The 17769-nt window shown below is 48.9% G+C and overlaps 1 protein-coding gene across 4 annotated transcripts in view; it reads left to right on the top strand.

Annotated features, from left to right (window-relative positions):
• The window catches only part of CRACR2A (calcium release activated channel regulator 2A), a 165952-nt gene that overhangs the window by 135943 nt on the left and 12240 nt on the right, over positions 1 to 17769 (top strand). For all 4 annotated transcript variants that reach the window (XM_041735817.1, XM_041735815.1, XM_041735816.1 and 1 more), the window contains 5 exons: positions 939 to 1071; positions 6615 to 6696; positions 6798 to 6912; positions 15108 to 15209; positions 17453 to 17529. In XM_041735817.1, coding sequence (XP_041591751.1) covers positions 939 to 1071; positions 6615 to 6696; positions 6798 to 6912; positions 15108 to 15209; positions 17453 to 17529 — 509 coding nt within the window. The remainder of the gene's footprint in view (positions 1 to 938; positions 1072 to 6614; positions 6697 to 6797; positions 6913 to 15107; positions 15210 to 17452; positions 17530 to 17769) is intronic.

Genomic DNA, 17769 nt, shown 5'->3' with positions numbered 1-17769 from the left:
CATTTGGCCAGGCAGTGCTGGGCTGGACTTGGAGGCAGGATTTGGGTGAGCAAACAAGCAGCTTACAGGAGGCAATGATGGAGGCAATGATCGTGCAAGGCAGCTCCTTACCCTAGCACTCCAGGCTGTCCTAGAGCAAGTCCATCCTCCCCAGTGTCCTAGCAGTGCTCCCAGTCCCTGCCGGCTGGTGGGCAAAAGAAAAGGAGCGCGGTGACCGGTGGACTCTGGAAAGCTCCGCCCAGTGGTCTGAGTAGCAGATTTCCCAGCTTACTGAGTGGAAATCCTTTCCCAGGCAGATGGGATCCTAAATGGAAGCTGATGAGATGGAAGGACGAGCATGGTGCAGGGAGGCAAGAGCATCCTCCATTTGGTCCAGGCTTTCAATGACAGGACAGAAATAAAGGTCCCCTGGACCACCCTGGGCCATCTCTGTCCCTGTGATATACATGTGTCTTCTTCCCATCTCCCTCTTCCCCTGCAAATATCTCACCTGTCCTTCCCCTGCATGGAGAATCTCTGCCTCCTCTTTGAGCCCCAGCTCAAAATGTCCTTTCCTGTGGGCCCCGGACTCCTTATCCCGGCTCCTGGAGCACTTGGAAGCTTGCGTTGCAAGGATTTGTTTCCATGGCTGCCTCCTTTTGTCCACACAAACCAGACCTGCCCCCTTGTCCCTGTGTCTTCACACCCAGCCCAGGGCCTGCAACACAGCAGGCAGATGACAAGTGGCAGAATGAGTGTCTCTCTTCCCTCCTGCTGATGCTAGAAGGAGCCTTTGTGCCCAGAGCTCAAAGCTACTTGCATCCCAGACTCCTGCTAGTCAGTAGGCCAGGTGCTCACCTGCCCCTGGACACCGCAGGGATTGGTTAAAGGACAGGTTGCAGTGGGAGGACGGGTGGGTGACCGTGCCAGCAGTTGGCCAGACTGGGTGCTGTCCGCAGGAGGAAGCCCCTCTCTCCATCCCAGACCGGCTCTTCAAAATTGTGTTAGTGGGGAACTCTGCTGTGGGGAAGACGTCCTTCCTAAGGAGATTCTGCGAGGACCGGTTTGCCCCAGGCTTGGCAGCCACCGTGGGTGAGTTCTCAGAGGGGCCCCCTCTGGGAAGGGAGGGTGTGGGAAAGGGGCCCAGGAAGGGACTGGGAGCCCAGTGGGAGTGGCCGTGGGGTCAGGCTGGTAGGAGCCCATGCCTCTTATTCCCCAGTGAGGCTGAAGGGGCAAAGTCAAGTCTACCTCCCACACTGTGCCAGACGCCGAGCTCATCCCACACGGAGTAGAACCACTAATCACTTGCTTTGTCCAGCCTGAGGGGAACTGCAGTGGCAAAGATTGGCTATATGTTCCCCTCCGAACCCATCCCCTTTCTATCTTTTTTCCTCCATTTTCAGCAGGGCCCTGAGTTTTCTGGCTCCTCCTGAGGTGCACACTGAGACACCACGAAGCCCGCCTCCCCTGGGGCCAGCAGGTTCCTGTCCTGCTGCTCTGCGTGTGTGTGTGTGTGTGTGTGTGTGTCTGTGTCTGTGTGTGTGTGTGTGTGTGTGTCTGTGTGTGTGTGTGTGTGTCTGTGTAGAGGGGAGGACAGTGCTCTGGGTGGCTCCTTTTATTATCACATCTTCCCCATTCTGCATTCCAGGCCTGCTGGGTGACAGCTGGATTTCATCGTGGAAGCTCATTAGGCTCAGCCATTAATGGATGATCATGGCTTAATGTGTTCCCACACGCGAGTAATATTTTATTCAGATAGAAGCCTTTGCTCCCTTCACCCAGGGCTGCTCATTGCATTGGAATGGGTCATAAGAGCCAAAGGGCATACTGACCTTTTAGCTTCTACCTTTTGCTTGAATCACTCAAGCAAAAAATAAATCCGTTGTGAGACTACTGTGTACCGTTGAGCCACAGTGATAAGTCTGTATTTGAAAATATATTATTTGTATTTGAAAGTATATTAGTGTGATCTGCATATTCAAAATTGCATATTAATTTGAAAATATATTCTTTGCATTTGAAAATAGATTAATGTGATTTGCATATTTACCATGGACTTTTATAGTCATCATTTCAATCTATCTTCACACAACCCTGGGAGGGAAGTACTGTTATCAGCTCAATGGGCAGATCAGGAAACTGAGGCCCAGAGAGGCTAAGAGGCTTGTCCACAGCTCCTCAGCTGATATTTAGTGCTATATTGGCTCCCCCACATGCCCCTTCTGTACTATTCCGCAGTATCCCCTAAGCATATTGAATTATATGTGCTCAGCACCCAGCGAGCAGTGAGGACATGTGCCCATTCCGAGGGGTAGGCATGGGTTGGTACAGGCAGGGGAGGTTGCTAAGGTTCAGTGGAACATCAGAAGTTCTGGATCTTTTTTTTTTTTTCCTCAAGATTTTATTTATTCATGAGAGACACAGAAAGAGGCAGACATAGGCAGAGGGAGAAGCAGGCTCCCTGTGGGGAACCCGACGTAGGACTCGATCCCAGGATCCCGGGGTCACATCCTGAGCTGAAGGCAGATGCTCACCCATGAGCCACCCATGTGCCCCGTGGAGTCCTGGATCTTCATCTTGGCTCTGCCACTGATCAGCTATGTGATCTTGGGAAGAGGACTTGTTCCCCCTGGAGGCTTCAAGTTTTTCCTCCTGGAGGATTTGAATCAGGTCCCCCAAGATGGCTTCCAAGTCTGGTTCTCTGTTCAGGCCATCTTTAGTCTTCAGCTGTCTGACAAGCTAACCCTATAAGACAAACATTCCTTGCTCCAGAACCCTGCCTTGGGAGATTTCATGTTTTTCCCCTTCCTCCCAGACTTGCTCCTGTAGTTGGGTCTCTTTCCATATGCTTCAAGCATCCTGTTCTAACTGTTGGGTCTTTTCCTATGCTCTTATCACATCTGGAACATTCTTTTGTCCCCTGCCTTCAGTCTCATTCCACACAAAGACTGAGAACATCCCTAGATGAAGAATCAGGCTCCTGACAGGAAGAAGAGCAGAGCCTATGACCCAAGTCTGGAGAAGTCTGGCCTTGCTGGGAGTGAGCCCAGTGTGTTTCAGGAAGCAAGGGCTATAGGAGGAGGACTCACCTTCCTGGGGGCAGTCTGTGGGATAGGCCCCCACAGGTCAGGGTTCTAGCACAGGTTTGTGGAAGATGGGGAGGAGTAGATGCCAGACCCCCGCCCTCAGAGGCATCCCCCTGAGCAATGCACCCAGCATGCCTCTCCTATCGATGAAATCAGGCTCCATTTACATTTCCAACTTGTGCCCCTGAACTGAAAGCCTCTGAAAAAGGAAAAATCAGACTAATTTGCACTTCCCGGGAGACCAATTACGGAAACACCTACAAGTTAGGAAGGGAAAAATATCAAAGATTCCAAATCAGGAATGCCCTTCATCACACTGCGCAGAACATGCTGGAACGACAGCTGAAATTAGTCTCCCTGCCACACAACGTGCCTTGTTCTGGTACACATGTCAGTAACAGATGTCATGCGAGCCACCAGAATGATGCTCCCTTTAAAGAGACAGAGGAGACACAGAGTCCTGCCCTAGGGCCAGGGCAGTCAAACCCTACCTTGGGGCTCTGGCCACCACCTGTTAAGGCAGCAATAATAGGGACATAGCAGATCCCTAAACCTTACCATCACCATCAGAGGGGCCTTCAGGTCTCCTGCTCCCTCATACCGACATGATCTGTACTCCACTCTTGGCTTGTGCATGACATAAATGCTACAATAGGACAGTGTGACTTGGGGCACCCCACCCACCCCACCTTAGGACCATCTGATTTCTTCAGAGGCAAGTGCTTGAGTCCTGTGGGGTTGTCCTGGCGATGTCAAATGATGGTCTCTGTAGAATGTTGGAGCTCATTTTGTAAATGGCAGGACTGATCAATAGAAGCTAAAGCTCTCTGGAAACCAGGACTCCGAGTCCCGTGCTTCTTCCACTGCCCCACATTGGTTCACAGGCCCCTACCTTAAAACACAGGCCACAGCCCAAGGCGTTTCTTCCAGAGGTTTCCCCCAACAGAGTACACTCTACCCTTTCTTGGCCACCAGTCTGGTTTCTATCCCACTCCCTATTTCTACAGAGAAATCCCTAGAGTTTTTCTCCACGACAACTTGCAGGCCCTTCCCACTCCCAAATCCCCCTCTGATAACATCTTGAGCCTGTCTTGTCCAGAGGGGTTAATGTCACCCTTCCTGGAGTCCATCAGCCCAACATTGACCCACACCATCCCATAAGGAGACACTACACAATTCTCAGTGACGGGGACTCCTGATGCCCCGCTGTCATTCAGGAACCAGTTAGGTTACAAGTCGGGGGTCACTGCCATGTGTTTGTTGAATGCTACAGCTGAACTTAAAGTTTATGAACATCTGACCTACCCTTCTACACCCTCCATCACACTTCATTTGCAGATGAGGAGGGTGACATAATGTCATCAAGGTCACATGGCTGGTCAGGTGCAGAACTGAGGCTGCAATGTGCAACATGGGTTGCCAACTCCTGAAATGTTAGAACTGCTTGTGGTCTTAGAAACCAGTTTATTACAGGCTCTCTGGTTATTGTGTGTTGCGTGTTCTGTTGGACTTGGACTCCTTGTGTCTCCTGTCACCATCCTTGTCTCCCCCCCACCCCACTCTGTGGCTTTATCTGTTTTCTGGGCCTCTCTGTTGGAGGTTGCAGAGATAAGTACATTGTGTACCCAGCAGGGGCTGTCGGCAAGCTCACCATGGCACAGCACCCATTTTTCAAGTACTCCCTGGTGCAACTTGCTCCCTACAAGACAAGCTCCCTGTCCTCCAGCAAAGTATTTACCTAGTGAGATAGAGCAGGACCATGACCACAGCCAAGACCCAACTGCCCCAAGCAGCCACACCTGCCCCTCGGCCTGCATGCCTTTCCAGGGGAGGGCTCTTACCTCAGGGGCTTTAGACCTCAGCCTGCTTTCCGATCAGGCCCTGAAAGCATGTTGACCATGTTTAGCTTTCTCCAGAGTTGTTTTCAGACAGCCAGCAGCTCCTTCAGTCCACCAGAGCACAGAGTGGGGAGACCCTTACACTTTTAGCTAAGAACACTCATGCCTAGATTCAGCCCAGCTAGTCATAATCTGTTTTGTTGGGAGCACTTAGCCTGGACTTTCTAGGTTAATGAGGCCACCAGGTGTCCCTGGGGAACAGGACACTGCAAAAAAAAAAAAAAAAATGAGCCTCAGAGCTGGCTCGCAACTTGCTATAGCTGCTGCCTAGAGTGGGCAAGGCATCTGGTCACTGGACTCTGGCTGCTTCATTCTCTCACTGTGGGGGTTGGGAGTCCATACGCACACATCTGTGTGCATGTGCATGAATGTGTGTGGTTGAGCATGCACATGTGTGCAAATAATCCTCGTGGGTGTCACAGGAACACTGTGAAGATGGAGGGACGGCATAGGAAAACTAGAAATGTCAAGCATTCTACCAATTGGACAAAATCGCTCTTTTTCTCTCCCGGATGCACAAATGTGCTGACCTCTCTGGCCCTCACTAGTGAGGCACAAGGCCTCTAGAGCCCCTGCTGGTCTGACATTCTAGGAACCCAGGACTCTTCCTCCCCCCTTCCTGCCACTCTGGAGCTCCCAGGTACACTAGGCTTTGCCTGGAGACAATGGCTGGGATGACCTTTCCTATTTACTGCTTCTCTGTTGTCCCTTTTGTCTCTGTCTGGCCTCTGTTGCTGTCCCTTACTGAGCCTTGCACATCAATCAGATAGGCTGTCTTAACTCCTCCCTCCGGGCCTTTTTGCAGGTGGCAAGGGATGCCCTCTGGTTCCCAGATTTAATGCCTTGAGGTGGAAATTTTTTTTTAAAGCGTTAAGCATTTGAATATTCTCACATGTTCTCTGAGAAGCTGCATTAAGGTCCTTATCTCTGAGGGCCCCTGTGGGGTACAGAATGCCTGACCTTGTCTCTCTGGTCCAAGACTCTGGGGAGGGTCACGGCCTCAGAGAGATGATTTTGACTGGGCCAGGGGCTAGGCTTTAAGCTCATCTCAAGGGTGAATGTTGCTTTTGACTCTTCCTCCCTTACCCCTTCTCTTCTGACCCTCCCTTGCCCTGCCACCCAGGCCCCTTCCGTATACCCAGTCCCTCCACATACCTTTGCATTGGCTGATGGAAGTCTGAAAGTACGATCCGTCCCCCCAGGGATATTTGAATTTTGTTAGGGGAACTTCGAAAAGGATTTTAGGGAGGATGGAGAAAAAGAAATAGGAGGACAGTTTCCTCTTCCTCCATCTTTGCAGGGAGGGAGTAGATTTGTGAAAAATAACAATTCTCTTTGTCTTGGCATATCTACTTCTACATATGTGATCTCATTTGAACCCTATTAAAGAATCCCTAAAGAGGGTGTGGATTACATTGCAGTGAGGTTCTGCAGGTTCAGAGAGATTAAGTGATTTGACCCACACCCTCCAGCTCCACCATGGCAGAGACAGGACCAGGACTCGGGTTCCGAGCGTCCCTGTCCAATTCCCCACAGCCCCTCCCGGGGGGAGCTACCCAGGGAGGATTGGTGCCCCTGGCCTCACTTGCTTCCAGACATGTCGGGGGATTGTTTACTGATCTGGACGTGATAGGCTCATTCTATCTTGTAGGCATCGATTATCAGGTGAAGATGGTACGTGTGGATGACTCATATGTGGCGCTGCAGCTATGGGACACAGCAGGTCAGGAGAGGTGAGAAGCATCCCTGGCCAAACCCTGCCTCCTCCACCTGCAATCCAGAGGGCTGCGGGGGGGAAGCCATGCACCCCCTGATGTGTGACCCTCTGTGACAGGTACCGCTGCATCACCCAGCAGTTCTTCAGGAAGGCAGATGGCGTCATTGTCATGTATGATGTCACAGCCAGACAGTCATTCCTATCCATCCGGCAGTGGCTGAGCAGCGTGGAGGTGAGCACTTGTGCCAACTCTTGCCTCCCCCTTGTCCCTGCCTGTGTCCTGCCCCCACTCAGCTCTTCCAAAACCTGATTCGGAACCCGCCTTCTATGGGAACAAAGAACAAACCGATTTCTGCTTTCATAGGGCCAACTCCAGCCCAGCCCTGGATCCTGGGTATGAACAAAACTGACACAGTCCCTGCCCTCATGGAGAAGGGCACCTGAAAGACGTAGATTATACCGATAACTGTATTATAATCGCCATAAGTGCCATGAGTGAATAGGATAAGACTGGGAGGGGCGGGGCGCCTGAGTGGCTCAGTGGTTGAGCGGCTGCCTTCGGCTCAGAGCATGATCCTGGGAGCCAGGATCAAGTCCCACATCAGGCTCCTTGCAAGGAGCCTGGTTCTCCCTCTGCCTGTGTCTCTGCCTCTCTCCGTGTGTCTTTCATGAATAAATAAATAAAATCTTAAAAAAAAAAAAAAAAGATAGGACTGGGGGAGGGACTCAGGATGGAATGTCAAGGAAATTTTCCCCAAGAAACCAGTATTTTAGCTGAGTCCCACCGGCCTTCTTTCCCCCCTTTTTGCCCTCTGTGCCGTTCCAGCTCCAGTGGACCCAGCTGTGCCAAGCCCAGGAGCGGCACCACACAGGGTCTTGGGGCCTCTGCCACGACCCTTCACAGGAGGGGAGGTTGATCTACAATGCGAGGGCCCCCCTGCTCACCCCAGAGGCATGCTGGCCAGGGCTCACCAGGCAACAGGCCTCTTCTTCGAATTCTGGATTATCTGTTAAGACTCTACTTTCTTGATTTATATTTGTAATAAGCTGCTTCAATTTGTAAGTTTTTTTTTAACCCTCTGATGACGTCTACCCCTCAGATGCAGCCTTCTCAAGGCCACGGTCAGGGTGGACAAACCACGTATTTATTTTACAGGGTTTCAGAAGAGTCTTCAACAAAATGATCACGTGGGATTCCCTGCTCCTGCTACCTGCAGGATCCATGTGTTACTCATTTATTTGTCTAAAGCCCTGCCAGGCACTGTTCTAGGGTCTGGGAATTAGAGCAGCAGATAAGAGACAAGGTACCTGTCCTCATGGAGCTTACATTCAACCCTCTGCTCCAGCCCTAGGACCTGGCAACCCCCCCCCCTCCTCCCCACACAGTAGCACTGCTGTGAAGAACCCTGTGCCAGCCCACTCCTGCCGCTCTCCAGCCCCCTGAGAGCTGACACCGTGTCTTGGTCACTGTGCAACTGGCGCTTGGCACGGGTCCCACAGAACTCATGCTCCACAGATGTGGGAGGCGTGAACGGAGACTGTTTCGTCGTGCGGGCAGAACACTGAAGTTGTTCATTTCTTCATCCTTTTGGCCCTAAGATCTGTGATTCCTCCCACCAAAATCTGTTTCTCTTATAGTTTAGATTGGCTGGGCCACTCCTTTCTCTGCTGCTAATCCACACCCCTCTCGTTTCCAGGAAAAATAAGGAACAAGAGTGGAAACCAGATTCAAAGGTTTCTCTGAAATTTGCTTCATACAAATCATTTCTCAAAATGATTGTACTTGAGAACCTTACAGTAGAGAAAATGTAAGTTTTGAAATGTGGCGAATGGCTCTACATCGAGCTAACAGTGGAAAAATGGGATGGGTATCTGGAAGTGACTCTTGTTTAAACTTTGGAATTTATGACATGATTTTTTTTTTTATAATGCTGCAAATTTATCTTCCTCACAGAAATTAAGCACCAGGAGAGACTTCAGAGGTTATCTGATCTGGTGGTTCTCAAATTTGTTTCCTTAGAGCCCTGGAAATGTAATGATGTTCTCCGGGAACTGAGGAGGGCAGGAAAGGGCCTAGGGTTGCAAATCTGGGTCCCTCATCTCCCAGGTCAGTCAGAGCTACTTGGCTTCATTCAGTTTTCATTATTGGAAGTCTAGGCACAATTTTTTTTAAAGATTTTATTTATTTACTTCTTGAGAGACACAGAGAGAGAGGCAGAGACACAGGCAGAGGGAGAAGCGGGGTCTCTGCAGGGTCCAATGTGGAACTCGATCCCGGGACTCCAGGATCACGCCCTGGGCCAAAGGCAGACACTCAACCGCTGAGCCATCCAGGCATCCCTGGGCACAATTTTGGTAGACAAGCAGGTTTCCCTTAGAAAATCACTGATCTAAAACAACATTTCATTCTCAAAGGAAGAAATGGAGGCCATGACTTCTGCACCACCCATTCTTTTCCCAGCTATGGACATTTCATTGTCCCTTGATAGGGACAACTGCAGGCAGAGGCAGTTCGAAAGGCAGTAGTCTGGGATTAATAGGGATGGATAGAGGCAAACTTGCAGAACCGTGCTCTCTGTCATCAGTAGGAGCTGTAGTTTCTGAGGCCCCTATTTTGCATTAAGAGCCTAGGATCTAGTCGGAGAGGTGGAATATCAGGTCGAATTTGCTGGTGGCAGTGAGGCGAAGAGATATCAGAGGGCCATCTTTGCAGCTGGAAGCACCAGTTTGGTCATTTTCCGGAAAACCAGGCCAAGCATCCGATGACTGGCGTGTTCCCAAGTGGGGTAGGGCTGAAAAGCATCGTCAGCACGTACCAAGCAAGAGTCCTCAGGGAAGCCCCGTTGCATCAATGGCCCTGGAAACCACGCCAAAATGCACTTTGCTCAGAATTCTCTGGGTGCGGATGGGGCTTTTCTGTATAATTTGGAGTTTGGATTTTCCTTCTTGAGACTATCAGCAGAAGGTACAGGTACAACTCTAAATGGCGATTCCAAACCTGAATAATCAGGATCACCTATGATGCTTTCAAACAAAACAGATGTTAGGCTTTCTTTCCCAAATAGAACGATTCAGAGCCCAGAAATACAATTTAAAAAAAAAAGAAAAAAGGCAGTAGACTGATTCCCTGCTGCCCTGATTCCAAGTCCAAAGAGTGCGTCTCAAAGTTTAATATGCAGAGGAATCTCCTGGGGACCTTGTGAAAATATGGAATGTGACTCCGCAGGTTCAGAATCTTAGGCCCCAAGATTCTACATTTCTAACAAGTTCTCAGGCAAGGCCAATGCAGCCAGGCTGGGGACCACCCTTTGAGAAGCAAGGTTCTGAATCACTTTCAAAGATGTCTGTGTTCCTTCAACAAGAATCTACTGAGCATCACCCACCTGTCTAGCACTGGTGAGGCACTCTGGGGGACTTGGTACCGGGACCCAGCCCTGTGGCCCAGGGTTTCAAGAACAAGTGCTGGGGGCAGTTGTTTGAACATGTGATCAAGCGTCAGATGGTGGAGTGTGTGTCAAAGGTGTGGAACAGTGGGATCATGAATGCAATCATTCTCAAGATTCTTGAAAAGCTAAAGTCATTCTGCCTTGGCAACCAGCAATCAGAGGTGTCAGGTGACAGATTAAAACCTGACACCTAATTTGATCGGAGGGGATTGAAAATAATAAGTACTTTATATTTGTGGAGCACCTTATTTTTCCATAGAGCTCCAAGCACTTTGCCAACTCCCTCGCCTGGAGAAGGGAGGGTGGAGGGGGAGCTTTAATAACAGGCTTCAGGTTCTGAAGCCTTATTATTAAGTGAATGCTGGCCAGCTGTTCGCAGCGCCCCTTCCTCCTGCAACCTGAAAAGCAGTGTAAGAAGAAAGGGCTTAAATTGCCACAGATTATACGTGGCAAAGACTCACTCTTGGAAGAGGTTGTGTGGGGTGGGAACAGATGTTTGGGGGGTGGGGTGGGGTGTGGAGTACCCTATAAAGGAAGTACTTACTATCCCAGCTCAGCACTTCCAGGCCACAAAACTGGCCGATGACCCAATGACAGAGTGGAGCAGAAGCTCTAAAGGGTTCTGGCCCCCACATTCTTACAGGGGGCATTTGATCCTCTGGGCATGGGTGGCTCCAGGATAGAGCTGGAGTATGCAAGGATGAGAGGACCATAACAGATCCTTCCAGCCCCAACGGAACCAAGCTCCTTTGGCACAAGAGACCTAACACCTGCTCTGCTTTATGAGGTGGGAGAGCCTGGTCCCCATGGCTGTCCTCCTACATTTTCCTCTCTGGGGCAGCTCTACCTTACCCACAGGCCTTCCACGGAAGAGGCCCAGGCACATCCTGTGCTGATTCTCCTGCTATTTACATTTCCTATGTACCTGTATAGCACATCAAAGCAAGTAACCTTTCCTGCGAACTCACTATTTCCAACCCTCCCCCACCTCCTTCTCATCTCTGCGTGGGAGGACTGGTTTAGCCAATCTAATCCAGAGAAGAAACTGGTTGGGCTCTAAGGGTCCCATGTTTAGACCAGGGGACAAATTGGATGCCTGAAGACTTTGGGGCCTGTATCAGTTAGGGAAAATAGGATTTGGTACAAACCTGAAAGGGCTGGTATTTTTCTCAAATCCAGTTTGTTGGTCCCTGATGTCTGTGGTCCTGGCGTGTTGAACTTCTTGTTTCCACCTTTTGTCACTCTGATAGCCCTGTATTCTTAGGCCTATAAGTCAAGGAGGTGGAAAATGACTGGAGTCATTAAGCCAACAGGAGCAGTGTCTTCAAGCTGGGGAAGAACTCGAAGATTCATCTAATGCAGTCTCTGGTTTTATGGATGAAAAGTCCTGTGATCCAGAGAGAGGAAGTGACTTGTCCAAAAGTACCCACAGCTTGCCAGACGCCCAGCCAGAACTAGAATCTAGGGCTTTGCCACTGCATTATGCTGCATTATGCATTATGTGACAAGAGCATCACATGGTCCATGGTTGAAATCTGCTTCTGAAAAATAGGTGTTCATTTCTTTTCAGTCCTTGCCGCTTCCACCTCACACCAGAACAATTCTATAGCTCGAAGGGGCCAGGCCCACTTTCCTCTCCTTTCGTGGACCACTAGCTAATTCTCATTCTGTGATCTTTGCACAGCACAGAGCAAAAAATAGCAGTTTGATTTTTTTCCCCCATGTTCCAAGTTGAGCTTGAAGTGCTGGCAGTTTAAAACGAACTACACAAATAAATCTTGTTTTGACTCATAGTCCAGGGGGTGGATAAATATGGAAACCCCCAAGATATAATTTTGCAGTCATTTTTTTCTTAGCATAACTACATGCTTTAATGTGCTGAGAAATTTTTTTGTTCTGGCTCCAGAGAAATAGCAGCACTATCCTGGCTAAGTGCTTTTCTTGCCTCCCAGCAAATGCATATTAACACACACACACACACACACACACACACACACACACACACAGTCACACTCACACATACTACAGCCAACCAAACCCAACAGCTGCACGTTCTGAGCGGAATGTCAGTCCTCTGCTCCAGGTTGACAGCTCGTGTTATTTAAAGTCAGAGGTGGGTAATCTTTTGAATTTCAACACGTCTATCTTCCAACAAGCACGAGTTCAAAGAAAGGCAACTGAAATGGTTGGAGGAATGGAGAGGCTTCTATGTCAGAGTATCAGAGGATAGGAAGCAGCTGTATAGGTCCATCTCACAGCTCACAGAAGAGAGTCTGTGAAGAGGAATGATTTGGACAGGTCCCACACAGACAGGTTGGGTTGTGTGCCCTTCTAAAGAGCTCTGCTTCCTTCTCTCTGACCTGTCATGCCTACAGAGTTCTCCTGGCATCTATAGAAATGTCAGCAGAGGTGGGGTAGACTTTAGACTCGTTTCCCAAAAGAGATGCACTTTAGACTTTCAAAAGGGAGTGTTGTGTCAGTCAGTGGGTACTGATGAACCTCTTTGTGCCAAGCTGTATACAGGCTGAACAACTAGGCGGGTACGTGAAAAATGTAAGGTTTGGGCAGATAGCCGAAGACTTGAGGTTCAGGCCAGAGAGGACCACGAGACACCTACCCTGGCCCCAACCCTCCCTGTGGCCCTGTGTCAGAGCCCAGTGTTGGGCCAGGGTGATGATGACTGACTGCCTAAGATGGCCAGCATACTCTTCTGGCCTTATGCTGGTGCTCACTTATTTTTGCCACATCTTTGGGGATAGACCTAATTCTTTATCAGCAGCAATCCAAGGCCCACAGAAGGGAAGCCAGCTGTCCCGAGTATTTGCATAAGAGAGGAACAATGCAAAGGACAGAAGCCACAGCTGGGGGGTGGCAGGGTAGGGGGAGGCCTTGGCTTTTTTCTGCTCCTTCTAAGATGTTTTATTTTTATATCCAGGAATTGCTTTAAAAAAAGAAGGCTGCCCCCCCCAACCCTGCCACACCCCCAACCGCCTTTCCCTCAGAGGCAGCATTGCTGTCTGTGGTGCACTGGGCTCAGATGCTGGGCATGTGACTCTTCCTTACCTGATCCTATTCGGTCATTCAGTACCCACCATCCCCTTTGCAAGTGAGGAGGCTGAAGCCATCACCCATTCCAACCTACCTGAATCCAGGTTCGAATTCTGCCTTCGGATTTAAGTCTGATGCTCATATTTTCAGAGTTTCCATGTCAAGAAATCCCACAAGGCTTAGTCATCCCTCACACATAAATCTACAAATATCTCTCATGTGCTCCACACAGCAAGCCTTCTGGCCCATTTCCTTGCTTTCTCCTCTTTTTTTCCTTTTCTGTGAAAAAGTCTTCGCACAAGTTTCTGTGGCACAACACAGTCAGAAAATGGGGGTATTCCCATTACTTAATGCTCTGGTAATAGGGAGCCACAGCATGGTCTCTATGCCGTAAGTAGTTTCTCATTTGCAAATAATTGGAAAGGGTGCAATCAGCTTAGCACATCAACTACAGTGCACATAATTTGATCTATTTGTGATGGATCAGAAGATGCATTACCAACATGAATTACCATCTGACCATCAATAGATGGAAATACCACTTTGAGAGAATTCTAGTTAATAAGATACTAAGTAGCAGAGAATTCACTGGAAACCAGAATGTAGAGAAAAACATTGGAAAATCATGGACCGTAGACTAAAGGCTCCTCATAACGCAGCGACTTTGTTATCAAATATTCTTTCGGATTCTCTGAGGCTTAATGTTCTCGTTGAGTAAATGAGAATTTTTTTCACTACCAAACTGCAATAAAGTGAATGTATAGATTAAGGAGCCATGGAGGCTTGATTTCAAAGATAATTGCACTCAAACTTAAAATATGTGCATCTATTGGATGGACTTGGGATATTGATATGAAGTGGTTAGATAAAGTGGCTGAACTCTTGGCAAAACTGGAAGGGCTTGTTAGCTTCTATCATCCCCAACCCTCTCTCGTTAGTAAAACATTTTAGCTAAAATGAATAACTATTGTTTACCAAATTATTATTAAAAGACCCTAATTAAATATCTCACTAAGTAAAAATAACAACCTGCTCGAATGTGAATATTACCATATATACTCACTTAATAGCTGCGTGCTGTGGGCCCTTTGTTTGCCATCCCAAGAGGCACAGAAAGTACACACATTACACAAGGGAGGACACCCCGAGATGCCGAGACTGGGGTGTGGGCTGGTGGCTGATATGCCACAGTCATCAGAGGAGTGAAGAAAGCTGACCCCTTGAATACCTGTTACTTGTGGTCACAGAGTTCTTTCTCCTGTGGGGCTTTAGTCAGAGCCAGAGCAAGCAGAGACAGGGTGCTGCTCACCCCACGGGGTGACCTCCAATTACGCACACAACAGTTGTATACTGGGCACTAGGGACCCAATACCAGGTATGAGACTTGGACCCAACCATCTGGGAGCTTCTGTGCTCAATATGAGGCCTCTGGAGATGCCACGTCTAATCAAAGTGGCCCTTAGACCTGCTCCAAACCACATTACATGAATTCCTTTGGTTCATTCTGGTTCGTTTAGACTAAGTCCGGTCACTTAGGAATGCTTTCAGGGATGCTAATAAGCATTGTTAAAGGACACTTAGTTTATCAGTCTCTACTGTCCCCTCATCCCGTTATCCTCAGTACACCTGAGGGGGCCTGCATGTCCCATCCAGCAAGGATGAGTGGTGAAGGAGGGAGAAGTCACTGCAAGCCGAATCTGGGAGGTACCCAGAGGCAGATCTGAGGCACCCTGCAGAAGCCTCGTAAACTGAGACCCTCAGAGAACATGACTCTCCCTCTTAGCTTTTGTGATGACTGGATTATCACCTGGCCTGTTGTGGCAGCAGGGGTGTTGCAAGCCAGATTGCATCTTTCCTGCCAGCATTTTAAGCCTGCCCTTCTGGGGTTTCTTTATGGATGCTTCTCTCAGTTGGGGTATTATCTGTTCTGCAGGAAGCGGTGGGAGACTACATTCCTGTTCTTCTGCTGGGCAATAAAGTTGACAATGAGAAAGAGCGGGAAGTTCCCCGAGGCCTCGGAGAACAACTTTCCAAGGTAAAGAACAAACGTTTCCATCTCTCTGGTTGGGGTGGGACCCCAAGGGCCGTGAGGCCTGTGCTCAAGAGCCTTGGTGGGAGCCTTCTCTGGAAGCCCCCTGGAGAAGGAAGCATGTGGGCAAGACGTGTGTCCTGGCATCATAGGAATGGCCCAACTCCTGTGTAGGTGGAACTTTTTGTAGAAAGCCCCACATCGCGAGACAGAGGTGGCAGGGGATGATGAAGATATAGGGAAACTCTTTTCCTTGGAATTCAGAATGATAAATTCTTAGGTAGTAAGAGGTTACTTATTTAAATCCCCTATCAGATACTTGGATCCCTTCATCTGTGTTTCCACTTGATCACCTCCAGGGATGAAATACTCACTATCTGAAGGCAGCTGATTCTTCTTTGAATAGCTCTGTCAAGAACTTATCCATTCTATCAAGATTGAGCCTGCAGGCTCAATGAGCCTGTGAACTTGAGATAAATTTAAACTCAGAGCATGCACTCAAAAACTTACTGTTAAAAGAAGCATTAGCCCTCTGACCCAAACTGGGGAACAGTACGGCCTGACGGAAATCAGGCAGCAAGATTGTGCTGGCTTCTGGGCTCTTTCTACTGCCTCCAAGTGGTTTTCAGGAAACTGTATGTCTGGAAAGATGGGGTTGCTTTCCAGCCCCAGGATTCCATATTTTTTAGTGTGCTCGCTCTAAACAGGGACTCGTGGCCCCTGAGGCTGGGAAGACCGGCACAGATGGTAAAGGTCAAGGAAAAAAGGAGGAAGAAGGGTCTGGCAGATGTTCCCATGCAGAGTGATGAGGTAACTGCCTGTCGCAGTCCCTTAGCCACAATACTGACATTTGGAAGGACTCTGCCAACAGAAAGGTTTCTCATGTTTCATCTGGCAGAAAAATCTGACCAGAACTGACATGAAGCATTTATGGTCTTTGTTTACCCTGTTTGAGTGAATTTTCAAATGTTTCACTGAAGAAATATTACTATGTTTGATTATAGGGTGCTATCCCAGACCCTCTGAGGGTAATATAATATATGGTATATGCATCTGTTATTTCTCTGAGACTCAGTCTCTGGATCCAAGGATTTTGATTCATGAACTGCAGACCTGTATTTTTATCATCCCATTTTTTCCTTTTGTCTTTTCTTGGTCAGTTAAAAGCAAGCAAGCAAACAAACAAAAACAAGGCTCAGAGAAGTTTTGATTGATTCAGTTTATCACATAGGTCCTCAGTGATGGGATCAGGAAGGAAAGCCGGAAGACAAATTCTGTCTTCTAATTCTAGATCCTGTGTGCTCTCCACCCCTACCCCCCTACCATGGAGCCTTTATTCTTCCATAGACTGACCCAGAGTCAGGCTCCCACAGAAGTGTGGACAGGGGCTGGGTGAAGAGGACCAGAGGATAGAGTGGGCCCCTGGGGCATGAATCAGGAAAGCAGAACAGGGAGCCAGTGTTTGTAGAGTCTCCAGATATGCAAGCCTCAGAGGAAGTGTCCACATTCAGCTGCCTGCATCCCCTCAGGGCATCAGCCCCCAGCGCTCCATGCTCCATGTGTTAGCACTGTCCTAAGGAAGCAGGAAATCTATTGACAGGAGCTATAAATGGATATAATGATGACCCTTGGCCAAGAGCCCCTACGATGCCTACTGAAGTGTTGGCCAGTTGTCCTTTGGTACCAACCCTGGCCTCGGCAGCAGGAATATTAATTAACTGGTGTGAAGGAGAATTTCTACTGGAATGCCTTAGTGACATCTGCCCCAGGGTTCATAGAATGCCAGTGTCCTGGGAAGAGCATGTTGCTGGGAGTCCTGCCATTAACTAAGTCGTTGAATGAACAGAACTGCCACCATTTATACCATGCACTTGGTTTCCCTGCTTGTGCAGTGGGAAGAATGTGGCCCATCCCAGCCTTTGTATCTGCCTGCATCACAGGCTGCTGTGAAAAGGAAATGAACATATACATACCTGAGAGCAATCTGGGAAAGCATAAAGCACTAAGGCAGCATACTGTTTGGGGTTTTACAATTGTTAAAACTCATCTGGGAGAGTTCTGTAACCACAGAACTTACATTAGACAGGGAGCCTGAGGAGAGGGAAATCAACCTTCTCTGGCAGGACCAGGAAGGGGAGAGGAATGAAAGGGGTCTCCAAGAGGAAGTGAGGGATGTGTTCTCCTCCCACCTCCCATGGTTCTGATCAGTACCCCCAGGACTCTCTTTCTCCTCTGTCTTATAATTCCAGGAGAACAATCTGATCTTCTATGAATGCAGTGCCTATTCCGGTCACAACACCAAAGAGTCTCTGCTCCATCTAGCCAGGTAAAGAGGCGCATCCCGGCAATCAAGGTCTGGGGGGAAGCATGGCATTCACTTCTATGTGGATGATACTCCCTCTGTCTGAACCTTCTGGGTAAAGGGGCTGGAGGCTGAGGCCTTTGTGTGGGATTCAGGGACAAGCCTTCTGCAATACAATAAGGACAAAAAAGAAAGCCTCCCTACCTCTCACCCCCACTGCAGTCTTCTTCTTCTGAGTCTGAAAAGCTGCCTTTTTCCCAGGGA

Source organism: Vulpes lagopus, chromosome 21 (genome assembly GCF_018345385.1).
Source record: "Vulpes lagopus strain Blue_001 chromosome 21, ASM1834538v1, whole genome shotgun sequence".
NCBI classification, from domain to species: domain Eukaryota; kingdom Metazoa; phylum Chordata; class Mammalia; order Carnivora; family Canidae; genus Vulpes; species Vulpes lagopus.
Note: the sequence above shows the minus strand (reverse complement) of the source record. Positions and strands in the feature narration are given on the sequence as shown.